Raw genomic sequence first — 18069 nt, 5'->3', positions numbered from 1 at the left:
AAGACAAAAAGGGGAACTCAAAATCGATGTACTTGTTGAAGGGAGATTTATTCGAAAGTAAAATGCTTTGGGCTTGAAGAGTATTTTGAACAGAAAGCATGCATTTATCTTTAATCTTCTGAAGCGAAATTAATTAAACTCAAAAGGCAGCCTGTCATTCAATGGTTTGTATCTTTGAACAATGTTGGCATCTCTACAATATTCAAATGTGTGGGTTTGAACAACATTTTACTAGACAGCAGTTACACTGCAAAGTGAACACACTGGATGTATTTTCCAATGTAAAGATTGCAATTCAGGAGCTTTGTCCAAGATGTATGTGTTGTAAGTTTCACCTAGACAGGTTACAGAACATACTATTTTAAAAAGATTTTTATGTCGACATGTAGTCCAATGCATTCAGTCAAATTCCAAGGCTATACAAATATATTGTTATACATATTTAACCAGATTAAGACTTTATTTTAGACATTTAACCATGTTTTTACTATATTTAGAATAACATTTGCAATACATCTTTAGTAATGCTCATTGCAGAACTACTTCAATTGGTTTCGACCCATCTTCATATGGACAGCATGTTAAAGTTCAATTTGAAAATTCCCTAAGTACTAGCGTACTGCTAGTCCAACATGAAAAATACAAGCTGGACGTTTCTTGTAAAACAGACTAAAAGCTTTAATTCAATTCAAAAGGATTTTACCAATCCCCTTAGGGGCAATTAGCTGCGTTTAGCTTTAGGGTTTTTCAAAGCCAGAAATCTCGGCACCAGGTAATTGCTGAGTTATTGATCAGAAGATAAATTCCTTTGTGCTTACGGTCCAATACAAAAGTCTTACATAATGGTCTGCTATTAAACAGCCCTTATTAAATCAACCGGTCAGACAGAAGTCGAAACCAACCTGTAGGACTTGGCGAGCCGGTTTGGGGACTGTTTGGGCGAGGACACCCTCTGTAGCGTGGCGTAACTGGGCATGTCGGAGGACGCTGATCCCAGGCGCTGCAGCTTGGTGGGGGATCCCATCGCCTGTAGAGGGGAGCTCACACGCTGAAATAGAGAAGGTGTACATCATTAAAGATGTAAAGATGTCACTTTAAATATTAATTTACTCTCCTTGTTCATACTGTATCATTATTTTCGGAGGGATGAACATCTCCCCCCGGAGCTGGAAAACCAGAGAGCAGAAACTCTAATCTTAGATAACATCCTGATGAAGAGGATTGGAGTCATCAGACCAAACATGAAGGGACAACTCTGAACTTTTATAACCAAATGAGCACGAAATCTGATTGCGAGCAATGGGCCGCCAAATGAAGCTCCTTAGAATTCTTAACGCACATTTATATTTTATTCCAATTGGGGGAAATCCATTGATGAAATATGTGCAAGGTGGTGCAGTTAAAAACCTAAAAGGTACAATTTGAAGTGCTACATTGATTTTTAGATGGTCAAGACATGCTGAAGTGGGGATGCTTAGTAAAAAAAGTGCAGGTAAATCTGCTGAAATTAATACACTTTGTGTTCTTAAAACCTCCAAACTCTCCGCCTGGACGTAATCGCAGTACAGCAGAGAAGCAATTAAAGTGTAAATCATCACTGAAGAGGCCAGGATGTATTGCAGGTTTGGTGAATTGTTGCTGTACTGCTGACCGATTTAAGAATAACTACTAGAGATCTCATAAACCCATTCCACAAATTGCAAGAAATATGCAGGATAAGAAATGTTTTCAATGTTACCACAAAAGCAGTATTGTTGCTTACATTTCGGCACAGTTTGGCTACCACAGCATATACCACTGAGGTACCACCATGTCTTCACTCATCTGTTACACATTTAACACTTTGTTGGTGAAGCAGTTTGCAGAACATGAAACAGGGGTGAAATGCTCTGCAAGTCATGACTAATATTTCTGAGGGCAACATCGATCTATTACTGAAAGCTTGTAATGTATTTTTTCTTACATAAAAGGTGACTTTGTGGTATTTTTGAAAATATAAGCCACCAAAACTCAATTAAAAAGACTGTGCCTTGGATTAGATTTACCAGCTCCAATACTTTTTCTCTATAACGGACCATCTACTTTCCTTGGCATTCATGATTTATTTAATTAAAGAGTTACCGAGGGTAAATGAAGCAAGCGAGCTCACTGACTTTCTAACAGACAGTTAGCAAGCTAATTACGTAGCTCAGTCCCAGCTCACAGTTAGGGAGACAAAAATGTAAATCCTGGTGTATCCGAAACTTGGTGTTGATCTAACACAATGTGTAAAAGTGTCTCAGAACACTACTTCAGCTAAATGTAGTTATCTGGCTTTAACCAACAGTGTGTGTGCTAATACAAAGACATTACTTCCAAATCTCCAATGTATCTCTAAGCTCTCCGGAGAGTTGTGTCTTTAGCAATACATTGGTGATTCGGCACATTGAGCACACAGATTGACAGTAGAGAAAGATATGGCAAGACAAACATTCAAAAGCCTTTTCTCATGGTAACTCTAAAATCATTGGTTTCACTCGCTTACAGCAGGGTTATAGTAGTGTTACATTTCAAGGATTCCACCAATAGGGTTCTCTGAGCAATGGTTAAACCATATATAACAATTCAGACGCATTACAGTAATCCATTCAGATATTTGTACCTGTGCGGGCAAAGTAGCACAGGAGTAATACATGGGTGGTCCGCCAGGTGAAGATCCATCAGCGGGCATGTGGAAGGCGCTGCCATGGGCAAATGAGTCTCTCTGTGACTGGGAGGGAGAGTCAGTTCCCACTAAGTGGGCAGCTGCACGGCTGGATGTCACCTAGAGAGGACAAGAGTGTGGAGAAAGATGAGAAACGGGAGGAAGATAAGGGTTCAGTCAGCGAGTGTGGAGGACAAAATGTAAAGGAGGTAAGAAGGGTAGAGAAAGAAATCAGGAGAATGGGCAAAGAGAGCACAAAGAGGTGTGGGTAGAGCAAAAGATAGAAACATGAAGTAGAGGAGAAAGTGTGAATGGAGAGAGTAAGGATATAGAAGCAGAGGCGTGGAGAGGAGGGAAATAAATGAGGGAAGCAGGAACATTTAAAGTGGAGAGAAAATACACAAGGGAATACATGTCTTTCTGATATGTGTAAAAAAATAGGTGTACGTGTGTACCTGGTTGTAGCTGTGAACAGCCCCTCCAATCTGCCCGCCACGGCCCATGACCGATTCCCCAAGTGCAAGACCGTGGTTACTATGGTAACCAGCTGCTGCATAGGCATCCTGGTGGTTGAGCTGCAAAGCGCTTTGGGACAGAAGTCCTTGTCCTGATGATGAAAAGAAAAGGAAGAGAAGAATCAATAAAGCATTCGATGAAAATGTAAGTACATTTCAGAGCTTAAAGGGGTTTTGATTTGGGGTAGGAGGTTAAATGAGGTAATGTCATGGTTTGAGACCCCATTTACACGGGAACGCAAACGCAAACTAACCGAATACGATATCAAAAAAGTATTCCGTTCACACGAGACCGCTCGAAAGCGCTGGAGACGCTGTAGTACATATGCCGGGCCTGTAAGTGGCGCTGTACTTCCGCACGAGACCGCTCGAAAGCGCTGTAGTACACAAAATACACCAAAAGCAGCGAAGAAAACCCCTGAGCATGGTTGCCATGGTTGCCCTTCAGTTTATTCTCCGCGGTGGATTTACATGTAGTTCATGTAGTTCTCTATGTCCACTAACATCTGTAGCATGGTCAGTCGCAGTAGCTACTGACAGTAGCTGACAGTAGCTGGGTCATTCTATGAAAACGTGCCATTTTCCATTCTGAAAATCAGATTTTCAAAGTATTACTTTTATTGTCTTTAAGGACTTGTTTGGTTTGAGTAGACTCTTACCTGTCAGAAAAATATGTGGTGCCATCTCAGGCTATCTTATTATTTAATTATTTTCTGAAAATAATCAACATACAAATATGTGTTTTGTCAATCGCGTTACCAACACCAAATTGTATTGTAAAGTATTTGAAGTGACATTTCAAATTAAATCTGGTGTATTATGAAAGATACATCATCCCTGTTCACATTCAGAGTGTGTATAAATGAAAATAACAAGGAATATATTTTTTTTACATGGATGGATATGCTCAAACGCATATTGGCCAAGCCACTGTAAATAATTTTTTAGGAAAAATCATGAAAAAGGTAATATGTTTAAAATCTTATCCAAAATCCTCCTAATGGGGAGTATTGTTATATTTTACTTAACCTTAAAATAAGATATTTATATTTGGCTTTTTTTATTTATTATATATTTAGAGTATTCTAAGAGTAACAGGTTTGACAATAGAATATTTTTTCAGGAGACGTGCTTATTTTAAGACTGTATGTAGGTGGATTTGGCAGGGGAAATTATTGAATCCATACATGTAAAAAATGTTATTTAATCACAGGATCATGTAGATAACATTTCATCTCAGGAATATCTGACGAAAAACAGCAGAGCAGGCTCTCCTTAAGCAAATAGCTGCAAATAAGAAGTAACACAGGAACAATAACAGGTAAATACACAGGATATCTGATGAAAAACAGATAACAACAAACTTAACAAACTGATAACATCAAACTTAACAAACAGGAAGAAACACAGGATCATAACAGGTAAATAAACACATAAGTAATGATTTAATTAGACTTAGTTAGTTCTGCCCAGATGTCTTTCTGAATTTCGACATGCCGACATGTGACGTTCTGGGGTGCAGGAATGAGCCTCACAATATCATCCAGTAGGTACCAAATTTGATCGTCGCGGGTGGGCCAGTAAAACCTGTTTTTTCCCAGACCTGCATGGTGCATGCACTTCACTTGTACATTGGCTTCATATTTTGCCAAAATGATTCCAGGGTACAGCTCTTGATCATATGTAATGACGCACCAGCTTCCAACCATGTCATTTTGACTCCATTCAATGTCCTGGGTTCCTTTGTGTGGCTCTTTTTGGGGCCTCTCAGAGATGACTGGTTGAGGGTTTGAGGGTCCAGGTTCCTCAGCCTGGATAATCTGGCATCCCCTCGACAGAGTGGGGAAGATGAACTGCCGAGCATTGTAACAATTACAGGACATGTTTTTATGTGTGATACACATGCAACTTGCATCCCTGGTGATCAAGTGGCCTTTTTGGTTGGTGACCACCTGGTGAATTCTCATGGTCCCTGGGACCGGTGGAATGTTCTCTGGCATGAGAGAGTGAGCTTCCTCAACTCTCTCAGCCTCCACGTAAAAGAGCTTCACTGTGGTGCCTGTTGTGATCAAAGCACGATAAAGTGTGGCAGGGTCTGGTATGTCACGCCCATGACACACAAGCTGATCTGCCAGTCTTGTATGTTGTGCCTTGGCTCTTCTGGATCTTGCCTGTGCTTCTCTCCAGTAGTTCTGCTTGGATTTCCTCTCCCTTTCATCGAGTTCCCTAATAGATGGCCTTTTGCCGGCAGCCTTGTCCCTCCTCGATCTATCCTTCTCTTTTTCTAAATGACTTTTTCTTTCCTCAGGATCAGCATCCCTACGCTGCCTGTATCGGCGCTGTTTTTCTGCTGCAGATAGAGGAATCCTAACAAAAGCATGTAAAAATACAAATGCATATTAAATCACCTTTCTTGTTCAAAATAAGTTATTTCATATTATATCATATAAAAAACATTAATAATAACTAGAAGCACTCAGAGAGCGCAAACCTCCGCCATGACCATGTCACTGATGCCATAACATCTACACGCCATAACATCTACACGCTGATTCAGATGACCACCAAAATTGAATCACTTATTCCTTTTGTCATTTCCAACAACTCCACAAAACAAACACACAAACACAGAAATCAGGCGATCACATAACCTCCTGGGCGGAGGTAATAATTATGTATTGTATTAATAATTCTGGTTTTGGACACAGAATAAATATTGGAACATGGCAGGGAAAGGGTTAATAGTAACAGGTTTGACAGTAACAGGTTTGACAAAATACGTTTTTGGCAGCCATTACTTGCCATGTGGTTCACACAATGACACCACATGGTGTGCATTCTAAAGAGGCCAAAATGCATTTTTATATGTACATTTTAATTTAAAGTGTTTAACTTTTTAATACATGATATTATGGTAACGCGGGTTGACACACTATGACCGTCCCCTTCAGTCAAACTAAACACAACTCATTGAAAATTCATTAAAAAATAGGAGCACTTACTTGTCTGTTTGTCAGTCTTGAGAAAAGGCATATGATGTCACTTCCTGAAAATGATGTCACTTCTGGGATGCTCATTGCCCCTCAGGGGGAAGTGTTTATTCAAAGTAACGCATTTGACGTAAAACGTAGGGACAGTTATAAAATTGAATTTTTTTCAATATTTCAAAAAAGTGAAGAATAAAATACATGCGTCATAGGTTAACTAACAATTGAGGCTTTTCATATATAAAAGTTTTTTTAAGATAATTTGGTTTTATCCTCTTAAAAAGCCAGTTGTAATGTAAAAGTTTTACCGAGGGACAAGACATTTTGACCATATTTAACAGATATACAATACAAAAATCTTTAAAATAAAAAAATATATAAATGTATACATTTTTTAAATGAACTTTATTTGTTTACCATATAATAACAACTACATTTGTTTATTTTCTGATGTTAATACAGCTTTTATACAGCTTAATGGGGTAGTTTTTGTGTCAGGGACACAAAATGGCACGTTTTCATAGAATGACCCAGCTACTGACCATGCTACAGCAGTGAGCAGCAGAGGTGGGGAGAGGCGGGGCTTCATCGTTATCAGGAAATGATCATATGGACGTACACACAGAGCCGTTTGGCCCCTCAGAGCGTTCCGTCTGCAGATCTATCCACCTTGGGACCCGTTATTGTTTCAGGGGTCCGTTTCCGCGTTTCCGTTACGGCCTCGTGTGAACGAACGGGCTATACGACAGAGAAAAGTAGCGGATACAACCCGTTTTCGTTCCCGTGTAAACAGCACATGAAACACAGTTTATTTCAAAATCCACCTTAAGAAGCATTTGTTTGGACACATTCTCCTTTTGTAACAGTTGTGTGAAGCTTCTTTCTGTCCATGGCCCTCAATGTTATTGTATCCCAGTTTTCATCCCACGTGTTACAAAATGTGGTAATTAATGTGAATCCAACAAATATAATGCCTCAGTTTCCAACAGACCTTGAACAGTAGCTAAGAATATAAAAGACGACTGAATGCTGTCATAGAATAAAATAGAAGGCCTTGTCCTCTTTTATGAGACACATATTTGCTTTTTACCCGCTCTGTTATTCTGGCCTCTGTTCACTCTTTTCTATTCATGCTCTGTAAATCACACTCGGAACCTGACCTCCATTTCAAACTCTGTCTTCCTTTTTTCACTTTCTGCCTCTGTCACTTCCTTTACCGCTCTCTATTCTCCCTCTTTCTCTATCTCCACTCCATATTTTTCTCAATAATTCAGCAGGAGACTCACATTAATAATCTTGCACAAACTAACTCATCCATGTGTTGAAATCCTTTCTAATAATTTCTCTTTGAAGAGGGTAATGTATGCCCTTTTAAATATAAATGTTAAAAGTGGTTTGATAAAAAAAAACATTTGTATAGTAATACAAAATATATGCATTTCAAGATATGTTCCTCTCCCCTTGAGTACAGCATTTACTAATCTCTTACACCACACCAGGACGGTACATTTTCTGACTGAAGCGAACTACTTTCAATGGATTCACTGTAATTAATGATGCAGTGAATCATATTATAATCTATGATTGGTCATGGTCCAAAATCTAGTATGTCTCTTGGACAATAATGTATGAAAGTGACCTTCACAAAACTTAAACATACTGTGTAAGTAAATCACGCAAACCATTGGCTATTGGTCTGATTTAGCCATTTCAGTAGTAAGATGTAGCCAACAGGATTTCTGATTACCAGCTTGGTCTCAGTCTCCGACTGTCCAACAGACATTTGGTCACTGCCTTCGGTTTGTGATATTGACTCAATTTAGTACATGTATGAGAAGCATCAGGCTTCAAGTAACTACAATGTGGAAGCAATATGATTGGGTTGGTTGGTTGGGTCAAACAAACACAGGACTATGACCCACTGTAGATGTAGCTTTTTTTGTCCCGTGTGGAACCAAATGTCATTCGAGCCATTTTACGAAAAGTTATTAATACATTCTGATTATTTCAACCCAAACCAAAACATTTGACTTAACCCAGGTAAGGAGTTTCGTTTGGTTTCACTGTGATAATTACTATAATGGATTACCAGGATTTGACGCGACCCAAATTGTCAACAAATGTACCCTCGAGGTCCAGACCAAGAATAACGATGACCTTGTCCGAATTGTTCTCGGTCGTTGCATTCCGAAACATTGACAAGTTGAGACGCAAACATTTTGTCGGTGGAGTTAAGCGATAACTTTGACTAAATTGATTCACAAGTACCGTAATTTTCGGACTATAAGCCGCGCCTTTTTCCCTATCTTTCGACGCTGCGGCTTATATAACGGTGCGGCTAATCTATGGATTTTTACAGCTACCGGCCAACACCTTTAACTCTATGGGCTCTATGGCCGGTCCGCGGACCCCCACCTTTAAGCGGCGGGTTCCAGCAGGAAAAGCTGGAGGTCGGAAAAGAGTGAGACAGGTAGCGCGCAAAAGTAAAAGTGGAACCGAGAGTGGTATGCCGCTGCTGCGGCTTATATTCAGGTGCGGCTTGTAGTCCGAAAATTACGGTAGCTAGTATACATTTAGGTTATGTGTTTGCTACAGAAAAAACGAATCTCAACATCCATCATTGGACAATAGCGAGATTGCATTTCTGCCAAAACGTTCTGTCTCTCCTCTGCCACACTGACTGTTTACTTGCAATACCAATATTAGACATGCAGTACGCCAATTTCCTACCTCCACATACTTCATATTACATAGAGATATAAAGCAGGCTTTTGGGTAAGGATGAAAGAAAGTAAAATATTCCTTAAGAGGTACATTAATCTTTCCCATTTTCTGAAACATTACCAACAAGTGAGCTTAGTTCCTGGCTCATTACACAGCTTCTACACGTTGTAATGTCGTGTTTGAATTCAAGTGTGAGAATCACTGACACTGACCTCACTGATGAGCTGATTTTTATTAACAAATCTTACTCTACTATATCCACATTCAGGCTTTCCTCCAACATCTACCAGAGATCAGTCGGCCAGACTCCAGCTGGACAAACCTACAGTGAGCTGGTCAGCCTTCAAATCAGTCACTATGTCAACGATTACTTTTAGACTGATCAAAAGTCACATTTGCCTCAGGAGTATTAGCTTTAATGTCTGAAAAGGGATGTGATTAGTTTTTCTCTGGGTGCACAGTTTTCAGTTTCTCATCATGTGTGTCGCTGTTACTGATTCACAGTAGCTTCACAGATGAGGCTGACTATGATGACACATGTGTGCAAACACATAGCCAATAGCAAAAAAGCATAAAGTGACAAAACGCTTCATTGCTAATTTCACACGCAGCCACATTCTTGTTTCCGAAGCATTTGCAGTCTGGTGATTTGTACATGGATCATTGAATTACTTGCGTCAACATGCAAACAGGCAAATGCTGTGACACATTACACAAGCATGCATGTTTGTGTTATTTGTCAGAGTATGCTATGTGAACACATGATGAAGCATTCACACAATGTTTTTCAGACAGTTAGTTTTTAGCGTTGCCTGGATCGTCCCTAAAATTTGAAGTGAGCTAAATTGAATCACTTGAGGTGGACAGGCGGGTCGAACTTCTCCCATCCCTCTTATTGAGATCCTGTAAAAGGTTTGATGCACCTTTGATTAATTCACTAATGGTGATGATAGCATTGATATGCCTCATCTACACATGTAATTACAGAAACAAAATGTCCCTCAGTATAAGATTAGTTCAGCAACTTTCAAAACATCTACATCTGTTTGCCTTTCTGTCAAACAACTTACGTTAACTTTACAGCCTTACATCAGTTCTTAAATAGGACTATAAATTCCTCGCACTCAGTATTTGTTCTCTCAAAGGAGCTCTTGAGCTGTCCTCCATCAACAGTAGCTGCCCCTTTAATCTCCACTGTATCGCTTTTTTGCCAGCATTCCAAGAATCAAACATTGTACGAGACGAGCTGAAACAGTCCGTCTTTGCGATGATTAAATAAGAAAGAATGAAAAATCATAGTGGGCCGGGGGTCAATATCAACTGCATTGGAGAGATAAAGTCAGCAGCTAACAGCAAATGGAGTCACTCTGGATAAGGGCGTTGGAAAACAAAGCTCGACCAAAGTGAAAAGTCCATTAAAAGTACAGCAAATGGATCCTGTAGGCAGTGAAGCTGGTGATTTTGCATTATTTAAAATGTGATATTAAGCCAAGGGGTGCTCGTTGCGTTTACTAGGTCAATGCCTCTTTGTCTGATATATGTTTGTCTTGGGTACATGGGTGAACAAAAAGCCATAATGGAGTGGAGGAATTTGTAGTCCACACATTTTTTCAGACAGATTCCCATGCACATAAACCCAGATGTGTGCACAAAGCCAGATGATGTTTTCCACCATTTTTGTTTGCCACTTTAGGTGTGTTTCATGTGGGTACTGGGGCCTTAAGGGAGTGAAGCGGCCTCATAAATACATGATCACTCAGATGGCAGAAACACTGAAGGCTCCACTGAATGCATCTGAGGTGGAAGAGTAAGGGAATGTGTGTGTATGTGTAGAAAGTGCTTTATTAGTGTATTGGAAGGAAAGTAATGGGGTGCCATAAGAGGGTCTCTGCCTGTGCATTTAAATATCTGTCCAAACGTCAGTGAACACATACACACACTGTATATTGCTCATTCCTTCACCGTGAACGCATGCATAGACACACGTCACATCTGCATTTATACCTGCATGCATGCAGTTCTGGATGGCCTAACGCTGATAGACCTGTCCGGGCTCATTAATCTGCTCTTCTGCCATTAAATACCCCCCCTCCCCAACCCTGCCACACACACACAAACACACACTTAAAGTTGTTGAGTGGCTTTTTTCTGCATCGTGACCAGCGTTCTCTATTGACACATTTTAATATTTCATCAGTAGCTATTTTTAGATACGGTATTGAAGCAGACACACACACACGCACACACACACACACACACACACACACACACACACACACACACACACACACACACACACACACACACACACACACACACACACACACACACACACACACACACACACACACACACACACACACACACACACACACACACACACACACACACACACACACACACACACACACACACACACACACACACGGGCATGCTCAGTCCCAAATAGCTACATGCAACATAGTCCCATACACACAGATTAACATGCACACTGGAGAGCATCACCAGCGTGAAGTCATGAAGGCACTCTGTTGCAGTGGCGCACTAATCTGCTCAGCAGCTTGAGTGAAGAAGTGGATGCTGCTGCTGCTGGTGTGTGTGGTGTGTGCTTTTAGGTGTGTGTATGTATCTAGTTATACATGCTTTAAGCCTTCTTGTTATGCTTATCTGCTTATAACTGTACATTAAGTAGAAAGTGTGCCAAATGCATTTTTTACCTGACCGTTTGACAGGTTTAGACTAGACCTACAACTCAAAATTGACAGTAATCTTAGCTAATGCTGATTATGGTCCAACCCAGTCTCACAGCATTTCGTGTTATCGTCACGAAATGTAATCTATTGATTAGTGTTCACCACCATGATTTCCCCATTTTTTTCGTTTCACCCAGAATGATTTGAAAAGCAATGTATTTCTATTGTTAGTATGTTTCGTGCTTGCACCAAATAATAACAAATTAGAAGGAAAAACATATTTGAAAAATACAGATTTCAGTATTCTGAGGCTCTGAGCCCCATTTATTTTCCTCACGGACGGCAAAAAAAGTCAGACATTATACATTTTAAAATAAAAACAATAATCGTGGCTTGATATTGAGTAAGAACATGTTTTTATGAGCCACACAGCTTCCGGTCTTCCAAGACCCGACCGGACAAAAAGACGTGGTGCAGGCACAAAACATGCTAATAGAAATACATTGCTTTTAAAATCGTTCTGTGTGACACGAAAAAAATGGGAAAATCCTGTTGGTGAACACGAATCAATAGATAACATTTATTTCGTGACTATAACACGAAATGCCGTGAGACTGGGTTGTATGGTCACATTGATCATTACACACCAATAGATCCTTGATTTCAGACAAAAACAAGCTTCCTTATTCTAACTTGCAACTGTCATTTATTCCAGCTTAATGACACATTCACTAACAGATGTTATCAGCTTTAGCTAGCTAGTTGATCAAGCTAACGTTAGCACCATTAGTTTTTTAAAAGAGCGGTCTCCTGGTGACTTTTGAATTTTTCCATTTTAATCATTCATACATTTAATTAATTCGCTGAAAACAAACAATGAACACTAAGAAAAATCACATTTTAACAGTGATTATAATTCATTATATGTGCTATGATTATTCTTATAAATCATTATGCAAATTCACGAGTGCTTTAAGCTAATTCTAAGACATTTCTTATGTATGTTTTTACTGCATTACATACATGAACAACGACCATTAAGTAGCCCTACTAGAAATTAATACTACGACTTAACTATTTAATTCTAGTAAGGATACACTTCCCCACATCTAATAAGGAGCAGGATAGAGAGCTAACATTAGGCTAAATGCTAATAACATGCAGGATTTTCTCACACACAGTGGATGTGCTGTATGTACATTCATTATTTTCTTCAGCACAAACTAGACAGCCCCAATTGTATTCTTTGCATGAAGAGACTCTATCTTCCAACAGAAACAAGACATCCAAATACAATATAATACTTGAGATTCCTATGCTCTGATTGGATAATCGATGTAGAGAGAAGGGGCTTAGTAAAGACATTAGTTGGGCTATTTTGCCCTCTCTCTTTCTTGCCTGTTTATTTTCTTGCTTATTGGTCTATTCCCCTCTGTCTCTTGCAGGCATATTTGCTCTTCTTTTTTTATTAGTCAGGTGGTCGGTTACATAACTGTTATTTAAACATTAAAAACATCAAAAAAAAATATTATTCCTAGTTCTGCATGCGTGTGTATGCCAGTTCTTAGCTTCAATAGCACGTGTGACTGAACAGGCAATGCATGGGGGCCTGTACACTTCTGGGATTTTCTTCATGCCTCATATGTAATTGTGTATGCTTGTTTGTCTACAGTATGTATGCACATGTATGGCTTTATTTGCATGTCTGTATGTGTGTGTGTGTGTGTGTGTGTGTGTGTGTGTGTGTGTGTGTGTGTGTGTGTGTGTGTGTGTGTGTCTGTATGTGTGTGTGTGTGTGTGTGTGTGTGTGTGTGTGTGTGTGTGTGTGTATGTGTGTGTGTGTGTGTGTGTGTGTGTGTGTGTGTCTGTATGTGTGTGTGTGTGTGTGTGTGTGTGTGTGTGTGTGTGTGTGTGTGTGTGTGTGTGTGTGTGTGTGTGTGTGTGTGTGTGTGTGTGTGTGTGTGTGTGTGTGTGTGTGTATGTGTGTGTGTGTGTGTGTGTGTGTGTGTGTGTGTGTGTGTGTGTGTGCTTTGCCTCACTGCACTGTGAACAGCAGGCCAGCTGACACCTCAGTGAGGGTGGATTAGCATATCAAACTACTGGCACCTCTCTGCATGTCTCCTGACAGCTACCTCTCTCCCATGGGGTTGCCTGTACAAGAGTCATGGGTATCATCCCAGGGACCAAGTTACAAAAGAATAGGGTTCGGCAGAGAGGCACGCCGTTGTTCAAGATCTCACAGAGAATGTATAAACAATTCCTTTAAACTCTGAAAATAAAACAACATTGCATCAGCTGTGAAACCAATGTTTTTACCATATAAGTATCGAAACTGTGTTGTCTTTCAGTTTTTTTGTTTTGGTTCTGTCGTAGCAGCTTTAAAATCAGCTGTGGTAGAAAGAATAATCGGTAAGGTAACAAACGTACAGCAACACAATATTCGTATTAAAAGCAATAAGGATCTTTTATACTTGCAAGTATGATGTCTCCTCCAAAAGAGCACGTACTGTTCAGAGTGAAACAGTCTCTCCTTTATAGGAGGACATCAAAGCTTAGTTACATTACAAACAATATTTGGTTAGGCCAGCTGAGACCCCCTGGCACTGTATGCAAAACCTTCACTCAATACAGAGCAAAAGGGATACAGATAACACCTTATCCTAACTTCCTTCCCCTCATCCTTCCTGTAGTGTCACAAAAACCCCTTGCAAAAACATCTGTTGATCACTCACACACATTCAAAGGTCACTCCAGGGATTTGACCTAATCAGTCAAACCGTTGATATGACATTTTCAGAATACAGCAGTTTACATTTCATTAGGTTTACACTGTATTAAGCTTTAGTACCATCATTTCCATCAAAGTTCTAAGGCTATAAACTGTATTAGTTAACTCTTACCACTCTCAACCTAAAGATACCTAATATTTCCCTTAGATGTTGGTGGAGACTAAACACAGCAAGAGTAAATACTGGTCTGTTCATCATTTGGTTTGAAGAATTATGGCGGCAATGAATGCTAATGCTGCTGGATTTGTAAATCGACAACTTCTTGGCATATGTGTTTTTAAGATGATAACATGTACTTGTTGTGTTTAGAGCTTTTTGTGTACCCAAAAGTGGCTTGAAGTCAGATTTAGGTCCACGTTTAAGGTAATTATACAGGTATACAAGCTTAAAAAGGTTGCTTTAGCATTTGTGAGTACTGGTTCAGTATTGGTGGCCTTATGAAAGCTGCATTTGGTCTTTTCAATACTACATATCTGGTAACCATAACATGGGAAAGATATTGTGGAGCATAGTAATAGAAAATGTACTAAAACATTTGAATTACATTTATTATTAACTGGACTCACTAGCATGATTGTAAACATTAACATTTAGGTAAACAGACCAAACAACTGAAAAATAATTTTCAATCAATATAAAATCCAAGATAAGATGTAAATAAGCTGGACACACTAAAAGACAACAAGTATAGAGCATATTGATAACCGCTTTATCCACTATACTTGCACTTAAAATCATTAAATAATTCATGGTGCACTTTTGGAAAATGTGATGAAATCCAATGAAAGACAACCACTCTTTCAGCCTTTGGTTAGCATGTGTGAATTGGAGCAAGTACTTAGTTGAAATAATGTAGCTTGATTAAATAAAATAAAGGGCCAAATTGTCTTATTTTTCCATGTATTCAATGAAGGTCTTAAAAGACGCTTTAATGCTTTATTGCTCACTAGTCTTGGTGCAGGCTTCCTTTGTGAACAGCATTTTCAAGTGAATTCACACACATTCAACAGGTTAATCAGCACAAACGTGGAGCATACATCTCTGCAGAATATCTAACCCTGCAGGTTCCTGATTGCATTTTACCTATTCTCTTTTAAGCCATTTTTCTCAACTATCAAGAAGTAAAGAAAACTACTTTTTTCATTATCCCTTGAAGAAAACCTTCGTAATCATATTATTGGCCTTACTGTCTCCAATAGTGTCCTGCGAGTCCAAGATGCCTGATTCCTGGAGCGATCGGATGCAGGAGTCCACCAGCTCCAAGCCTGTCGTCAGCTCCTCCTCGATATCCTTGTGTCCATCTACATGTGCACACACAGAAAATTGTAAAAGGAACAAAAGTTCAAACAAAGACACCTTATATTACAACCTTCAGAGTGCAGAGTCATGAGACTTAAGCTGGACTCATGGCTCAATTTATCCAATTTGGGATCATGCAAAATGGGAGTTGTTAACACGTGAAACACGAGCAAAGGATGCAGCATGATATTTTCAGGTGCAGGATCACCAAAAGGTAATAACGTCTGAAAGAATGTGTGGGAGCTAACTCTGCTAACTGTCCACAACAGCATTCTGTAAATTAAAATAACTCCAATAATAACACCTTTTACTTAAGTAAATTACAATTGACATGTTTGTTTATTTGTTTTACACTATAATATAAGTTAGCTAAAAGAGGCTCAGAATTAACAACATTGCAGAAACATTTGGTCATGGAATCCAGTCTCTATTCATTCATGAACAGGTAGCTACTTTGGGCCTTCAGGACAAAATTCCCCATAAAAATCAAGTTGATTTTTTTCAATAAATAAAAATCTGTCCCAGAATATCGATAACACCACTGAAATGTTGCTTTAATTCTGAGATGTGTAACCTACTTTGAGAAAACCAATATAAAGTGTTTCAAGCAATCCAAGACTTCATGACAATGATTGGATACCAAGCAAGACAGCCCAAGGTTCAAAGACTTAACGTTTTGGAGTTCATTCTTAAGGTTATTATACCACACTTAAAACCTCTGATTCATATAAGATCATTGTTATACTTTTACAAGTCACTAAAAAGCAAATAAATACTTATAGGGAGTCTACCGGACATCTTTCCCTCCCTATACTGTTAAAAATCCTTTTACACCAATCAAAGTACAAGTTGAGATGCACCATGCAAGTTAAATTAATTATTTTCAGGCTGATTAGCAACCTAAAAAGTGGCCTCACTCTTGTCTCATCACATGAGTAATGCGTAAGGATGAACCTTGGGTGAAGTGAAAAAACTTGACTGATAATCCAGCAACAAGTCTTGTGGGATCTGGGTCTATGGGGCAAAGACTTGTACTTAGATCCCAGGCCGTTTGATGCTCAGGGTCTTCCAGTTATAGGCCTGCCACGAAGGATTCAACTCACAAATGAGTCTGAGGAGAAGAGTTAATCTCTTTTTGGGAGACAGAGATTGTAATAGTAGAGGACTGTTGAGTGGATTTAGGAGGCTGATTTTATTGACTTCGACTGCAGCAACATCAGACTGATGATGTTGATGATGCTGGTGAAACATTTCCAATGCTGTCTGCATCGTTGGGCTGGATTTACTCTCACCCTCACGCCCACAAGTCAAAAGTCATTTTTAAACCTGCTTGATCCAGAGGCGATGGGTTTTTAATGAATCGCGATGACAAGATCAAAAAGTCTGATTGAAATTCAGGAGGTTTTTCGTGGCAGAGTCAATTTAGTCTCTCTGATTCCTGGTGGTCAGGCTTAGGTGCAGCAGATGGATGAAAACCACAGCAGCACTGAAAGCCTTCAGTTTGAAACATTTTGACCAAGAATCTTTAGTCACCTCTTTGTTGGCAGAGGTCGCCAACCTTGCACTCAGATAATCAATCTAGCCTCAACAGCCTATACGTCCCAACATGACTGACAAAGAGGAAGAGAGAGAGACCTTAGTGTCATGTATGGGCGGGTTTTTTCATCTAAAATGCTGTCAAAGAAGATGTCAGGCCCAGAGAGGTGTCTTCATTTGACTTGCAAATCACCTGAAAAGCCTCACACTCATTGATTCTTGTTTTCTCTTGTGTGAAAAACACTTCTCATATGGCTCTCCAAACAGTTTAAACGAAACACTATGAATATTTGCAAATGCTGTTTGACCTTTACTTAGCTGTCGTATAAGGTGAGGGAATTTGAGAGACAGGAGGGTTTATTTATTTTTGTTAGAGCAACATTTTTTTTATTTAGCTTTCATTGCAGGAAGCCACCATAGTTCTCATAAATAAATTGCATCAATATGTTGTTAGTGCATGCTGGGGAACTTTTACAATGGCCAGCAATATAATAACGCTCAGTCAGCAATGTTCAGCGTGAGCAGTGCTGTATTGCAAACAATAGAGGACCAGACAATATGTCGGATTTGAGAGGAAATTACCTTGGTTGTTCCAGCGAAATTTCTCATCTGCTGAGCTGCAAGAGACAAACAAAAGAAAGCAAACATGGTTAGAAATATGAGCAAAAAGGACATTCCACGTTGTTTGTTGATGCACTTGCAGGACAACAGTCCCAGTATTTGAAACTGCCTAAATCATTTTTTCCCATCCCAATGTGCTTTATAGTATTATAAAATAACAGGAATACCATGGCAAACACTGATTTGAGTATTATATCATTGTATATCATGTGGTGAAAAACG

General features: G+C 39.4%; 1 protein-coding gene across 1 annotated transcript in view; it reads right to left on the bottom strand.

Annotated features, from left to right (window-relative positions):
- The window catches only part of LOC307019916 (catenin delta-2-like), a 195494-nt gene that overhangs the window by 69299 nt on the left and 108126 nt on the right, over nt 1–18069 (bottom strand). The window contains exons 4-8 of the mRNA XM_079651016.1: nt 17809–17843; nt 15579–15692; nt 3139–3290; nt 2642–2803; nt 887–1048 (exon numbers count right to left, since the gene is read on the bottom strand). Of these exons, the coding sequence (XP_079507142.1) occupies nt 887–1048; nt 2642–2803; nt 3139–3290; nt 15579–15692; nt 17809–17843 (625 nt within the window). The remainder of the gene's footprint in view (nt 1–886; nt 1049–2641; nt 2804–3138; nt 3291–15578; nt 15693–17808; nt 17844–18069) is intronic.

Source organism: Notothenia rossii (assembly GCF_949606895.1).
Source record: "Notothenia rossii genome assembly, chromosome: 9".
Classification (NCBI taxonomy): Eukaryota; Metazoa; Chordata; class Actinopteri; order Perciformes; family Nototheniidae; genus Notothenia; species Notothenia rossii.
The sequence above is the reverse complement of the archived record's forward strand: the minus strand, read 5'-3'. Positions and strand labels throughout refer to the sequence as shown.